This window comes from Marmota flaviventris, chromosome 3, assembly GCF_047511675.1.
Source record: "Marmota flaviventris isolate mMarFla1 chromosome 3, mMarFla1.hap1, whole genome shotgun sequence".
Lineage (NCBI taxonomy): Eukaryota > Metazoa > Chordata > Mammalia > Rodentia > Sciuridae > Marmota > Marmota flaviventris.
This window is the reverse complement of record NC_092500.1, coordinates 178,976,943-178,992,465: the sequence shown is the minus strand read 5'-3', so window position 1 is coordinate 178,992,465 and position 15,523 is coordinate 178,976,943. Positions and strand designations below refer to the sequence as shown.

Below are 15,523 nucleotides of genomic sequence, written 5' to 3'. Positions count from 1 at the left end.
TGTGAGGTACAGTGTTCTGGCCACATAGCTTATAACTAGCTTGTCCATTTCCTCACACATTCATTATTTCTTTGTGGCAAGTACATTCAAGATCACTCAGCTTGTTTTGAGATCCATGGTGTTGTTGTTAAGGACATTCACCCTACTATGCTTGTCAACACCAGTGCTCCTCCTGTCCAGCTGTAGTGTGGCACAGGTCAGCCAAGCCTCTGCTAACCCTCCCAAGCTCCTGCTAACACTGTGGTACTGTCTTCTGTCAGAATAGCTGTTGAAGATTCCACATGAGAGAGACTGCGTCTGGCTTATTTCACATAACACAGTTGTTTCCATTTCTTTCGGTGTTGTCTCCAAAGGCTGCATTTGTACACTGATTTTTATCCTGCACCTTCCTGAATTTGATTATTAGTTCTAGTAGTTTTTTGGCAGTGAGATCTTGTCATCTGCCAACGGTGACAGTTTGACTTCCTCTGCTCCGATTGGGATGCCCTGGCTAGGATTTCCAGGATTGTATCGACTGACAGTGCACAGTGGGCATCTGGTCCCATCCAGACTAGAGAGTTCTCAGCTGCCCCTCCAGGATGCTGGAGGCTGGGGGCGTGTGCTGTGTGCCTTCCGTCCCTCTTGTGTCAATGGTTTTTGTCCTGAAGGATGTTGGCTTCCATCAGATGCTCTGTCCAAGCAACCCTGTGGATTTTGCCCTTGATGAGTGGTGTGCATGTTTCCTGACTGCTTCCCTGACTGTCATGGCGAGTCGTCTTGTCATGCTGCTGGCCCCGGTTGCTAGAGTTCTGTGGGCCTTTGTCCCCCAGGATGCTGGCTGGTGGTGTTCTGTTGTGTTCTAGTCTGATTTTGGCACCAGGCCATGCTGGCCTCCTAGAATGCATTAGAATAATTCCTCCCCTCCTTGGTGTAATCTGAGAAGAAGTGGAATTAGTTCTTCAAGTGCTTGGCAGAACTCAGCAGTGGAGCTGGGTAGTCCTGGACTTTTCTGGGACAGGGATTTTACTCCTTGCTCAGGCTTGTTACTCACCGTTGATCTGTACAGGTTTTCTGTTTCCTGGTGATTCAGTCTTCGTAAGTTGTGTGCTTCAGGAGTTTCCTCTAGAAGGTAGTGAAGAAGGATCTGTCTGAAATGGTCACAGCTCCTGTTTTTAGTCCAGACCTTGGCAATCAAGAGCATTTTTGAGGAAACTAACTTTAACCAATCAAGAGATGGCTAGGAAAGCAGTGGCAACAGAAGTGGACATCAGCAGTGGCCCAGTGCACTAACTGTGGCCTGGAGGTGACATGCACGGACCAGGGTGCAGGACGGAAGTGAATGTCCTAGACCCTGGCAGTGAAGAGGTGGTGTAGCTTGCAACACAAGGTGGGGAGAGGGCCACAGGGCAAGGGGGGGGGGGGGGGGCAAGAGAATGTCAGCTTCACCCTGAGGTTTTGGAAACCACTGAACTGAGACGTGCTGTCGAGGTTCAGGAGGGTGAGAGGACAGTGCTGGCTTAGATCACAAAAGTAGCCTCTGGGATGAATACACAAACTTCCTTAAGTTCTAAAGGGAAATGAGGACTTTCTTTAAAAGTTACCAAACAAAAATGTGTCATACAAATAAGGCCAAACCCACGTTGAATCAGTAAAGATAGGCTGATTAGGCCAGAGGTTTCCAGATGGAACCAGAAAGCAGAGCGACTCCAGGCTGTGCCAGAGCAGCACACCAAAATGCAGACTCTTGGGGGAGGGCGGTGGGCTCCAACCAGGAGGAGAGGTATGGAAGAAAAGCACATCAGCTTTGTGAGGCCAGAGGGCAGGCAGAGGTGGATGTGTGCCCTCTTCATGCCTAGAGTGAGGCTTGCACCTTGCAGATCCCAAGTGGTCCTTACTGTGGGGCCCTCGATGTTCTGCCAGTGTTGCTGAAAGAGCTGCAGCATGGCATGGCTTCTGCCTCTCAGCTTCCAAAGGGAAGGGCCTGTTGACTTTCTGATTGTGTGGTCAGCAAACAACCGTGAGTCTGGGTGTGAAATGGACAGGCACACCCACATCCCCATCCTGTAGCCTCCTGTTGAGCACCCGCACAGGCCTGGAGGGCAGGAGGCATCCTGCACAATGGCCTTCCCGGAGTGTCCCCAGGGTGAGACAAGTGATCGCCATTTCCTATATGGATGCAGACTGCCCAGGGCTGGCCAGGAGCCTCGGTCCAGGTGTCTTCCTTCTGCACTGTGCCTTGCCACCAGGCTTGTGTTCCATGTCACACGGATTTGAAGATGCTTAGCTTTCTTTTCCCTCTCTCCTTAGCTATTGCAGCTGATTGCAAAATCCCAGTTAACTTCGTTGAGTGGTGTTGCACAGAAGAATTACTTCAACATTCTGGATAAAATTGTTCAGAAGGGTAAGACAATCACTGATGTTTCCAATAATCTGAATCCTCATTAGAAATTTAGGGCAAGAAAGGATTTTTCTTTTATCTTTCCCCAGTATTTATGTAGTGAAAAACAATAATACAGACACATGACAACGTCAGACAGGAAGGCGGGCTGTCCCTGAAGTCCCAGAGTTCTTTGGGTGCCGGTTTTCTTTCTGAAATCTCTCTTGGCACACCAGAGAACCAGTCTCCCAGTTCTACAGAGCCACTGTGCCTTCTCGTGGTCAGCCAGCTACACTTTACTTGGCTGAGTGGCTCCACAAACAGCGAGATGGTGGTTCATTCACTCTGGCCAATAATCACACAAGCCAATAATTCTATAATAATATTCTTTTAAATTTAATGAGCTTGCTTTTGTTATTGTAGCAGCAGTCAGTAGAGGGAAGTTTAAATTTTATACCATTAGTTTAGTGCACGTATAAAACTTAAATATTCTCTTTATGACAAGTACAAAAAAAGTGTATACTGACCATTTTAAAGGCAAAATTGTAGCTCCAGCTGAAGATTTGCTGATAAAATGTAAAATTTTTAAAAATCTCATTATACTTGAGATATCTCAAAAATGAAGCCAGTTTAGGCTGTAATAAAATTACACACTTGTTTTTTTATTGTGGTAAAATACACCTGACGTTTACCACTCTGACCATTGTTAAGTGTACAGCTCGGCAGCATTGCGTGCATCAGCACCATCCATCTCAAGAACATCTTCGCTGCCCAGTTGAATTCTGCCCCCATGGAACACCAGTTCTGGCCCCTGGCATCCACGCCCTGTGTTCTGATGTGATTCTGATTGTTGATACTTCATGGAAGTAGAAGTGCACTGTCACAACCTGCATGATGTTTACTCCGTTTCCCCAAAGTAGGGCAGTGAGTCAGATTAGAAAAACTAAAGATATGAGAAATTTAAGAAACAAAGACAAGACAGAAATAAGTGAAACAGCAGGATCCGATGGGGACCAGCTCTGATGAGACTGGATCTAACAAAGAACAAGAGTCTGCATTTTATTTTCATAGGTAGGAACATCAAAGTGTGTCAGTGTGACCAGCTTCTTGAGGAAAAGAGGATGAAGATGGGAAAAATAAGTTGTTTGGGGCTTGGCAGGTTACGCCCATCTCCTCTACCTCTGGGCAGCTGTGATTTGAAATTAAGCCTTTCTGAACTAGTGAGTTCCATGACAAACATAGAATTTCCCCTGTCAACAGGAATCAACTTGCAAATGGGCATTCTCCCGGGCACCCTTGCACTCCGAATTTCCCAAGAGCAGTGCGTGTTTCACTGTCCAGGGTCTCACATAGTTCAAAGCAATGACTTGTCACCTGCCCACGACAGTGCACCATCTTTGTCCTTGCGAGGCTTGCATTCACTCCACGCAGGGTCTTCTGGGTTCGTGCGTGTGGCGGCACCTCAGTCTTCTGCTTAAGGCTAATACTCCATCATGAGGATGGGTCAATAGACACCTGAGTGTGAGGCTAGACCAGTGTAAAGTGTGGTTCATTACATCAGCCCGTAACTTTGTTTTCCTTTTCCAGTGCTCTGTGACCACCAGAACCCTCGCCTAATCAAGAACCTCCTGCAGGACCTGAGCTCCACCCTCTGCACCCTTATTAGAGGGGTAGGGAAGTCAGTGTTGGTGGGCAACATCAACATTTGGATTTGCCGTTTAGAAACTGTCCTTAACTGGCAACAACAACTACAGAACCTTCAGATGACGAAGGTATGAGTGTCTTTCTTCTTTTAAATATTGTTTAATTGACACGTAGTAACTATATGCACTTATGTACAGAGTGGCACTTAGTGTGTACAGTGCAATGATCACAATCATGTCAGGGTGATTGGCATATCTGTCACCTCAGACAGTGCCATTTCTTTGAGTTGGGAACAGTCAAAATTCTCTGTTATCTGCTTTGAAATATTCAATTAGTTATTGTCAATCATCATTATCCTCCAGTGCCACAGAACATGAGCCATGACCCTCCCATTCAGCAACACCTGGACCTGTTACCTCCTATTCCATCCTTCTGGGCCTGACTTATTTCACTTAACATAGTATGTTCTAGTTCCATCCATTTTGCTGCAAATGACAGGATTCTGTTATCTTTGGGGCTGAATAGTGTCCCACTGTGTATATACATTTTCTTTATTCATCCGTCAGTGGGCACCAGGGTTGATACATATCACAGCTATTGCAAATGGTGCTGCAGAGGATGTGCCGGGCAGGTGTTTCCCTACCCCATGGGCTTGGGTACCTTTGCTGGTGTAGCCCGTGGTGGAGTGACTGGATCACACTGAAGACCTGTCTGAGGCTTGAGGGACCACACACTGTTCTCCATGTGGCTGTACTAACTGGCACTCTGTCAACCAGGTCTCGAGTCCTCCTTGCTCCACATCCTCCCTGGATAATAACAGCCATCAGGACTGTGGTGAGGGGTATTTCCTGAGGATCAGTGATGCTGCATGCTTTCATGCAACTGTGCCACTTCTGTGTCCTCTCTTGAGACATGCTGTTTCAGTTAGTTGCCCATTTTTAACTGGATTTTTGGAGTTTCCTGTGTGTTCCAGAAATTAACTCCTTGCGGGATGCGCAAGCTCAAGCACTTCTCCCATTCTGCATGTCTTACTTCACGGGATGGGTCGCTCCCGTGTTGTGGTCTCCCTTGCTGCGTAGAGGCTTTTTAGCCTGATCAGCTCTGATTTGCCAGTTTCTGCTTTTGTTGCCTGTGCTTTTGGAGCTAGCAGCAAGCACACTGTCTCACGAGCAAGGTGCGTCTGGAGCGCGACAGTGATAGAAGCACCAGCGGTGTGTGCTGGCTGGGCTGGGTGGGGTCTCCGGGCGGCACTGATCTGGAGCATTCGATGGCTTCTCACTGTGCTGGCTTCAGGCCACCCAGAGGTCAGCTGGTTCGTAGAACTCCTCCATGTGGCAGAACTGGCTCCGGGTGTTGTCGGACTGCAGGCTTTCCCAGCAGAGGTCTCCAAGCCCAGGGGCCGGCAGCACTGCACTAGGGGCTGTTGAGGACCTGATATTGCAGGTGCATGGGGTACTAGGGAATGGGCCTTATTGGCTCTGAAGCAGGCAAGAGGGGAGAGAACAGTACGCTGGTGCCCGGGCCTTGCCTGTGGGTGGGGTGGGAGCAGGCCAGGACCCTGAGGTGGCAGGCACTGTCCAGGCCAACTGATGTTGGTGCCAGTCCTCCATTACATAAAGGGGACTGTGACTGTAGGGCTTCCCGAGGTGGGCTTGGTGACATTCACTGCAGCCCAAGCCCATCCCTCAGCCCAAAGGCCTGCCACAGCAGTGTCCAGGAGGCCTCCCTGCCTCACTGCCAATGGCCTGCGTATTTACAGGTACAGTGGGGCCCTTAAGCTGGGCCTGGGAACAGGTGCTACGCTGCCCTTGGCCCTGAACCTCGCTGCCCCGGGAGTGGCTCTGTGGCTTTGTGCCTACTCTTCATGGCATCGGCAGTAGGACATACTCAGAAAGTGCCACTGTGTGGATCTGCTTAGACGCGCACTGCCTCCTGTGGGACTCTGCCCTGCGCTGGACAGCAGGGACGCGAATGGCTTCCACTTGAGCCACAAGCACTTGGCTCATCAGTAGCAAGGGATGCTCGCCATTCTTGGACTACAGCCAGGGTGGGGCTGCTGCCGCCACCCCTGGTCCCATCAGCTGAGAAGACAGAAACAGACCACGGGATCCTGTCCAGAATGCCAGGGCACAGTGTCCTCCTGCAGAGGATGGTGGCAGGAACACTGCACTCCCAGAAATCTAGTGATTTCCTGAACCAAACCCCAAAGTCAGTTCATCCTGCAAAACCAGATGGTCAGTGTGCACTTGTGCAGGAGTATGCGCAGTAGAGTGCAGTGACCAGGGGGATGAGAGAGTCAGGAAGCACAACCAGAAGCTGCCGATCTGCCACAGACCCAGGCACCGTCTCAGGACACTAGGAAGAAGTGCTTCCAGGGAGGGTGTGGGAACACCGACACAGCTGGACCAAGGCCCCAAGAGCCCAGGGGGTGAGCCCAGACCCCACTGCCAGCCTCAGTGGAGCTGAGCTGGCCCAGCACCGGGCTTCACGTTCCCCCCGGCCTCTGCCTTTCTGCATCCCCTCAAGTGCAGGCACAGCGTGCTTGTGCTCAAGTTGCATGAAGGGAGGACATGGCTTCGCGCGTGTGTGTGTGTGTGAGTGTGTGTGTACTCACATAGGCTGGCAGCCAGAGGGGGCACCTTGGGCTTGTGGGGTGAGCACAGAAGTGGAGCATATGGAGGCAGATGGCTGTAGGTAACGGCAGTGTCCACTGCAGACGCACTGAGTGGACCTTGCTGTGTGGTGTCACACGCAGCCATATCACCAAACACCTATGCCTCAGACATCAGGCTGCACCCACACACAGACAAGTTCTGCTTCTAGTCATATCTTAATATGGAAAAGCAGAACTTTTAAACAATAGCTAAAATAATGCTGAAGGGGCCTCTGAAGACACTGTCTCTGAAACACGTTCTGGTCACACTGACGCTTCCCCTGTTTGGAGCCCGCTTCTCCTGGGCGTGCCCTGAAACAGCCGGTGAAACTCTCAGCTCTGAACATGAGCATGGAGCCGGTGTGTGGAGTGTGTGGCCTTCTGGCAGGGCGAGTCCCTCAGGCACCAGTCCTGCCCCAGGTCGCTGTGTGGGAGCTGTGTGGTGCAGCCCACCGTCCTGGGAGGGCTGGTGCCTCCACCTTCTCAGGCATCACTGGGGTGCATCTGGGCTTTTGTGTGACCACAGCTGCTGCTGCCTCAACGAGATGCTGTGCATGTTTCCTTCCAGCAGGTGAATGATGGCCTCACCCTCAGCGACCTGCCATTACACACGCTGAGCAACATCCTCCATCGCTTCTCAGACGGGTGGGATGTCGTCACCCTGGGCCAGGTGACGCCCACCCTGTACGTGCTCAGCGAGGACAGGCAACTGTGGAAGAAGCTGTGTCAGTACCATTTTGCTGAAAAGCAGGTGGGTGTGTGCATGACACACTTGGCTGCAGAGGCCCGTGTGCCCTGCCAGGTCTGTCCTGGCCACTAGAGAGAGGGCTGAGGCTCCAGCTCTGAGCATCAGGATGATCAGGCTGTATTTTCCACATTTAAAAAGAACCGTGATTCTGAAAACCACCCAGAAACAACTAGCACAGCCGCAGCATGTTCTCTGTCCCACTTGTTGGTGACAAGTTCCCCAGGGTCCCCTTCATCTAACGAGCTGACCTCCAGCTCTGCCTTTTACCAAGCTGTGTGTCCTGGAAAAGCCTCACAGCTCTGGGAGGCCTGGCTTCCCGTCCCCACTCACAGCTCTCTCCGGAGAGTCCCCAGGCACACACGTGTGTTCAGGGCAGCCTGCCTAGGGCCTTCCCCGTCCTTGGCCAAGTCCTGCTGGACTGCTTCAGAGCCTCTGCAGAGCTGACTCTGCACCAAGGGAGGGCAGAGGACACCCTGTGCAGCTCATCAGACATCACTCCGATTAAGTACTATGAGCACTGGGGGTGTGCAGGTGTGGGACGGAACATGCGCTCTCAGGGCCAGGCGTAGCTTAGTAACAGACCCTGAAAAACATGCAGGCATATTAGAAATGTGTGAACAGGGCGCAGGTGGGAAGCATCCTCATGGCGAAACCAACAGAAGTGAGCTTGGACCGGTCGTCTCAAGTGACCAACAGGCTTGACTTGAGCTTCTGATGTGGGCGAGGGATTCAGAGTCAGAAAACATGGGCGAGTGGGCTGCTCCCCTTGTGCGTGGGTGGGCACCGTGCTGGTAGAAGAGGGGGCCGCTGAGCCTGCTCTTATTCCAGGAGACTGGTGTTTACAGCCGGGTAGGTAAGGACCCCCCTTTACTTTTCGAGCTGCCCTGGTTCCATCTCAATGAGAAGCAGATTTCCTCACAGACTCCATCATAATTTGCAGAGTCCCCAGAAACAGGGACCCAGCTCGAGTATGGCATAAAGCATTGCTCTTAGACGCCAGGCACAGAGTGAGGGCATTGTGGTGAGCAAGGAGGGCAGGCTCTGCCAGCCGTGGCCGTGGGTGCACCTTGGGCTTCTGTGGGCACCATGGAAGAGCTTGTCTCTTTTCCCACAACCAGAAGAGTGGAGCGTTCCTTTATGATGCTGTTGCTTCGTGTGGCTGTCCCTGCCACGAGTGTGGGGACAAGCATCATCACCCCATGTCTGCTTTCTGTCCCTGGACATCCCTGTTCTGGACATCTAGCTTCTACCCTCAGCTCATGCGGTCCTACAAACCAGAGCTTCTGTCCTTCCAGGCTAAATAACATTCCACTCTGTGGACACCCCGGGTGTTTTTGTCCACTCCTCACTGGGGGACGCTGGCTTTGTGCCCACCCTGTGCTGTTACAGTTGCTCACCTCCAGGTTTGTGGACATGCTCCCCTTCTCTAAGGTGTTACCAGGAGTGGAGCTGCTGGCCAGCTGTGGCTGTGTTTGGCCTGGGGGACCGGCGAGTTGTCTCCGTACTTGACTCCCGGCAGCAGCGTTAGGGTCCCACACTTGCTGCTGTCGTGGGGTGTGAGGGGTGTTGTGCCCTATGTCCCTGGCTGGTTGGGCACCTCTTTATTTTTTCATTCTATTGCCTATTCTTACATGGGGCTGTCTTTGTATTGAGTTGTGTTCCTTATGTGTTCTGCATACAAGTCCCTTATCAGACAAATGACATGAGTTGCTTATTTTATGCATCATGGACATCATGCCAGTGCTGGGTCATCAAACCCGTCGCACAGCTGCAGTGGTATCAGTATACAGGTATCCCACCATTGACTTGTCCCTTATTGGTGTAATCCAAGTAAGTTTAATTTCAAATAATTGTTTCGTGAACTCTGCTGCCTTTTAAAAATAGCTTTACACTTTATATTGTTTTGGAAATCATTTGCCAATTCTGAACAGAATTTTGTTTGTTTAGTTTTGTAGACATTTGATTCTTTCAGAAAAAGGACATGTAGAATGGAAGTTGATGTATTTCACACTTCAGAAGTATTACCCAACCAAGGAGCAGTATGGAGACACCTTGCATTTTTGCCGGCACTGCAGCATCCTCTTCTGGAAGGTAATCATTTAAGTGTCTCCTGGAATGTGAGGGCTGTAATGCAGCAAAACAAATCATTCACCTGTATTTTAAGTGGAAAGGTAAGGATAAAATGGAGAATGCTGTCTGTGGCATGTTTCATCAGCCCTGTTGAGTCGGCCTGTTGAAAACAGGTGCCGTGTCCTCTCCCCACGGATGTCAGTGACAGGAGAGAGAGCAGAGGTGGCTCCTGAGCATTGTTACTTATCAGCAAGGCTTTGGTGAGAAACTTAGACACATCATCTGCTCATCTACAGCATCCACTGTGTCAGAAGAGCAGAGCTGGACCCCTTCACCTGTTGCCTACTGTTGCCTTAGACTTGGTGGTGAACCTGGCATTTGATGGTGTTTGATGTTGAGGCTTCAGTGGGGAAAAGGTGTTCAAACTACGGAGGCCTGATGCTGATGGCAGTGCCAGTCCTGACCCCGCGGCCCACCCACTGCCCAGGGGCCCCTCCCAACTGTTTCCAGGCTGGGCCAGGGTTGGCCTCTCCTGGAAACAGGTGTCTGGCTCCCAATCTCCCTGAATCGAGGGCAGCTACAGATCCTGTTCTGACTGACCTTCTGTTTTGCATTTATCTACATATGTTATCAGATGGGTCATAGGCAGGCTCTAGAGTGTTTGGAGAGAGAGAGCTGCTTTCATTTCAGACTCCACTGATGATGCTCTGGCTTGTTATGGTGATCCACAGCTGAGTGGACGCTGTAAGTGGCCTGTTTCTCTCATGTTGTTTCACAGGCTTTACCTATTCCATCAGAGGTAAGCAGGCCATGCACAGGACGGCATAGCATAGGAGGTTCTGCCCCTTCAGGTTTACTGTCCTGTGTTGGAGAGGGCCTTCCCTCTTCCTCAGAATCAGGAGCCACAGCACAGCTTTGCTCCGTAATGCTGTAAAGAGCAGGGAACGTCCTGTGTCCTGATGTCCTGGGTGGTCCCAGGAGCGCACGTTGCTCTGATCCCTCCCCCCTTCTCGGGCACAGAGGCACATGCCGGTGCCCTGGCCTGAAAGGAGAGGACACGTGAAGCAGCTCTCACCTGCTTTGACTCCTTACTTGGTGGGACCCAGGCCAGGCCCAGGGGATGCTCTGAATCGCTCACACTGCTGAGAACGCAGCTCCCACCCAGTCAGAGCTGGTGAAAGACGGTACGTCTAGGTTGAACTGATGCTGATAAGGGTCGCTTATCTCTTTTCTCCCGATTTTATAGAAACGATGAAAGTAATGATAATTACATACGTGGAAATAACTCTTCGTGGTATAGAAACCTTTCAGTTTGGTGAAGACGTCAACATTCTTACAAGAATATGTAAGAATATTGGAGCTCGCCCTATCTGCTAAGTAGTTAATAAAGAAACACACACTTTCTCGTGAGTTTCTGTGGTTATGTCAGTGAAAGAGGTGCTGCTTAGGTTTCCTGAGACAGAACACTCGGCAAGGTGCCTGTGGGCTCCAGGAACAGAGCTGTGGCCAGAGCCTGAGGTGAGGCAGGCTTGACCTGTCCAGCACCCAGGTCTGGGGAGCATCTCCTATGAGCACTCTGACCAGCCGCCCCTACTCATGAGCAGGGAGAATGTGGGAACCCTCCAGATGGGCTAGGAGCGCAGGGCTGGGGCCTGTGGGGAGCAGCAGGCTTGCTGGTCCTCCTGGTAGAGGCTGAACGCACAGCTGCGAGACACTTGAAGGTCCAGATCCACACACCCATTATTTAGCATGGAGGAGTAGACCCTCGGGGAAAAGGAGGAATGAAGGACGTTCTCCAAGTGTCCCTTGCACATTGAAACACGAGCCTTGCTTTATGTTTCTCAGTGAACAGTTGTGAAGATTTAGCACAGGGGCCTTGTGAGTTCTCAGTTTGAGAGAATTAAAAGGAAATGGAGTATCTTTGTCCCAAGACTATCTTCAGTTGTATGGGATTCGGGGTGTCTGGCGGTTCCTGTCTTTTCGTACTTTGCATTGCCCTAGTTACCGTTCTTTATTTTCATGAGTAATCTGCATAGTCCTGAATGACCATGCGCAGCTCTTCCTAACCCATCTTTCCTTCTCCCCTCTGCTGCCTCCCGCGGGCTTTTCTGCGTGCTAAGGACTACCACCTCGCTTGGCTCCTGAAGGTACTGCCTGTCTGCCCTGTGCTGCTCGTGCCTGCTCCTCGCCCTGCCTGGCAGCAGCCTGGCTCAGGTTCCGGCTCTCAGGAAAACTGGAGACCATCCATAAAAACACACTCAGTTCCGGGGCCGGAGAGCCCAGTGCTGCCCCACGCAGCCTTGCCAAGAGGGCGTCTGCTTCTTCACAGGCTCGCTTTTCTTCTCTCACTTCTGAACTACAGTTCTGTCTCCTTGGCCGTGGGCAGCACCGGGCAGCACACCCTGGGTTCTCCCCATCCTTCCTGAACAAGGGCTCCAGGTGGGCAGAGGCCAGCCACTCCCCTGGCCTGTGCCCAGTAGAGGGATCCCAACAGCAAGGTCTGCATGGGCCAGGAGGAGGTGGGAGGGAGTGGGCAGGGAGACCAGCAGCCCCTGCACTGGCAGCTCCTCACACTCAGGACAGCACTGGTGTCCTGCTCCACTGCAGGCCTCAGGAATCCACCAAGGAGGTACCATGGCACCATTGGGTGAGGTCGGGGTCCCCTTTGCCAAGTGCTGGTGTCTTCTCTGCAGCTGTGACTGACGGTGGTAGTGGCAAGTTCCTAACCCAGCTCCCCTCCCCACAGGACTCAGGTCACCCCTGCACTGCGGCTGACCCCGACAGCTGCTTCACGCCCGTGTCCCCACAGCACTTCATCGATCTCTTCAAATTCTAAAGGCAGCCCTCACCCTGCTGTGGCCGTCAGATGTGAACACCGCGCATTCTGTGCTTACTTGGTGGAAAGTGTTCTCGTGACCAAAAGCCATGATGGTTCTGCTACTGGCAGTATCTGGAGGCCCACACTTCTGGAAAGAACTGGAAAGAACATGAAAAACTGCCACTCTGGGCTGTGCGGCAGGAATGATTGTTGTACATTTCTGTCTTTGAAGGAGTCAGGAGACCCAAGAAAATCATTTCTGTTCTTCCTTTTAAACTTCTTTTCTTCTAAGCATCTTAAAATTTGCAATTTTGTATATTTATAAATCAGATCAAAAAAGATTTTTGGTTTTAAACTCTACATTCTGTGCTAAATAGATACGAATGACCAAGGATATGCTTCTGGGGTGTCAGGTGACAGTTCTCCATGGACATCTTCCACCCCACAGGGGAAGAGGGGAGAACACTGATCCTTGTAAATACATTATAAGAAAAATAAATAATCACACACAGTTACTTTCACAAAAGCATTGGCAATGTCAGGTAAGGCCTCCAATATCAGAGGGACCCAGGGAAGCACTGAGCATGTTCCATCAGCCGGGCGGTGATTGTGCAGACTGTCCCTAGCCTTGCTGGGGGACCCAAGCCCAGGAGAAGGCCTCTGCCGAGAAGGGCAGCCAGCACAATGTGAAGACGGCTGCCACAGGCAGCAGAGTGGCCCTCGTGTGTGCTGAGGTGGCTTTGCCAGTGTGCATCCTACTGAAGACGATGTCAATTGATGTCATTCATATCAGTCTAAAGAGTTTTATTTTAAAATAAAGTATGTCCATTTTAGGAAATTTTGAAAATGAAGGTATGTAAAAAAACAAATAAATGTCACCCCTGATTCCATAATGCAAATACAAGTAAGTGACCCTCCGCAGCTGCTGTGTGGAACTGCACCACTGTTCACTCATCTCTGTATGGGGTGAGAGACCTTGGCAAATCATTTCTTTAAAATGTCCTTTCCCCTGGACACAGTTGCACACACCTGCAATCCCAGCTACTCAGGAGCCTGAGTAGGAGGATCGTAAGTTCAAGGCCAGCCTGGGCAACTCAGCAAGAGCCCACCTCAAAATATTAGGGAAATAGCTCAGTGGTACAGCACTTGCCTAGCATGCATGAGGCCCTGCATTCGATCCCCAGCACCTCAAAAACAACCAAAAGTAAATAAATAAAATAAACAAAAGACGAAGCATGTTAAAATTTGTGAATAGGCATAACATATTTTGGATCTTCGGTCCTTCATTCTGTGCTGAGCTGACATAAAAGCTCAAGAACAGTTTCCTGACGTCAGATGACAGGTTCCCTCCAGATGGATGCAGACCCTCAGCCCCTGTGTGTAGACCCAGAGGAGAGCTTTTCATGGAATCATAAACACCCTGTCTGCTGTGACCAGAAGCCTCCTCCTGTGTCATTCGAAGCCCTGGCTGCTGTGAAGGTCAGCAGTGGGTAGCCTCTGACCCTGCGTGGGGCTCTGCATGGGGCAATCCACAGCAGGACCAAGGTGAGCAGCGGAGACATGCTGGGCTGAGGTTGGCACTGTGTTCGCTGTGTGTTCTCTCTTGGGTGTTGTCTTGTTCGTATTGTTTTTTCTTGAAAGGTTAATCGTTACAGTGCTGTTCAGCTGTGCTGAGGAACCACATACATCTGCATTTAACTTGCATGAATTGAGCAGTTTCTCTCAGAGAAAAGTGTACCCAGCTCATCCTGGGTCAGGAGAGGCCGCCCTGGCATATGCGTAGAACCCCCAGGTCACAGGCATCGGGAAGCTTGCAGGTGGTGGCAAGCCGCTCCTCAGGGTTCACTCTGTAGGCGACTCTGATGTCAGTCACCAACCGTAGAGTGCAGTAAAAGATTCATGGAACTTAACCAGACCTTCATCTTCTCAGTGAAGACTATCCCCGTTAAACAGTAACTCCCTGCTCACTCCGCCAGCCCCTGACAGGCCTCTACTGTGAATGTGACGACTCTAGTACCCCCTGTGTGTGGGACCGTGGGACCAGCTTGTGTTCTCCAGGCCCATCCATGCTTTGGCGAATCAGGCCTTCCCCCCCCCCCTTTTTTTGGTACCGCCAGGGATTGAACTCAGGGGTGCTCAACCACTAAGCCACATCCCCAGCTCTCTTTATTTTCCATTTTATTTAGAAACAAGCGAGTCTCACTAAATTGCTGAGGCTGGCTTTGAACTCGCCATCCTCCTGCCTCAGCCTCCTGAGCTAATGAGATTACAGGTGTGCACCACCACACGCAGCTTCCTTTCATTTTTAAGGTCGAGTTAAATTCCACTGTGTGGCCGTCCCATGTCCTGTCCATTCTTTCATTCAAAGTGGACACTCGGGCTGCTTCCATCTCTTGGCTTCTGAGAACATGGCGTATAGGTCTCTCTTCAAGACTCTGCTTTGGCTTCTTGTGGGCACATACTCTAAGTGAGGTGGCCACCTCACCTGCTGTTTTAGTCACTGAGACCAAAATACCTGCCAAGAACAGACTAGAGGAGGAGGGATTCTTTGGGGCTTGCAGTTTCAGAGGGCTTGCAGTGACAACTCCCTTGCTCTGGGCCCTAGGTGAGGAAGGGCCACTCGGCTCCCGGCAGCCTGGAAGCCGGGAGAGGCAGCAGGGAGAAGCTGCAAGGAAGACACAGGCAGGGACACCTCTCCTAGCCACGCCCACCACATTCAAACGAGGATGGACTGAGGGGTCGCAGCCTCAGCATCATCACCATCAACCATTCCACCCCTCATATCCCTGCACCAACAGGAGCTTTGGGGGACACCTCACATCCAAGCCAGGACACATGGCGATTCTTTGTGCAGCAGTGGCCATCGATCCCAGCAGGGCTGCACCTCTGGGCTGCACCCTCAGGCCTTCTTTAAAGTGAAGTCCCATGTGAACCTCACTACGGGTTTTTCTATTTTTGCAAAACGTACCATGGCCTGTGGTCAGGAAGGCTTTAAACCTGAAGATCATGTGGAGAGTATGGACTTCTTAACAGTGTTCTCGCAATCCATGAACAGGACGTGTTTCCATTTTGTGTGTGTGTGTATGTGTGTGTGTCTTATTTAATTCCTCTCATCAGTGTTTTGTAGTTTTTAATTGTTGATAGACCTTACTTTACTAGTTTGTTTATATGTGGTGCTGAGAATCGCACCCAGTGCCTCACATCTGCCAGACAAGCGCTCTACCACTGAGCCAC

The 15,523-nt window shown here is 51.0% G+C and overlaps 1 protein-coding gene across 4 annotated transcripts in view; it reads left to right on the top strand.

The window, feature by feature from the left end:
• Fbxo25 (F-box protein 25) overlaps nucleotides 1-12,649 on the top strand; it is a 50,730-nt gene extending 38,081 nt beyond the window's left edge. For 2 of the 4 annotated variants that reach the window (XM_027952105.3, XM_027952107.3), the window contains exons 6-10: nucleotides 2,287-2,380; nucleotides 3,944-4,128; nucleotides 7,222-7,404; nucleotides 9,349-9,492; nucleotides 12,218-12,649. In XM_027952105.3, the coding sequence (XP_027807906.1) occupies nucleotides 2,287-2,380; nucleotides 3,944-4,128; nucleotides 7,222-7,404; nucleotides 9,349-9,492; nucleotides 12,218-12,307 (696 nt within the window). In that variant the 3' untranslated portion in view covers nucleotides 12,308-12,649. Of the gene's footprint in view, nucleotides 1-2,286; nucleotides 2,381-3,943; nucleotides 4,129-7,221; nucleotides 7,405-9,348; nucleotides 9,493-10,717; nucleotides 10,882-12,217 lie in introns of those variants that run through there. The other 2 variants (XM_027952108.3, XM_071610648.1) reach the window with 2 other exon arrangements.
• Nucleotides 12,650-15,523: the final 2,874 nt, after the last annotated feature.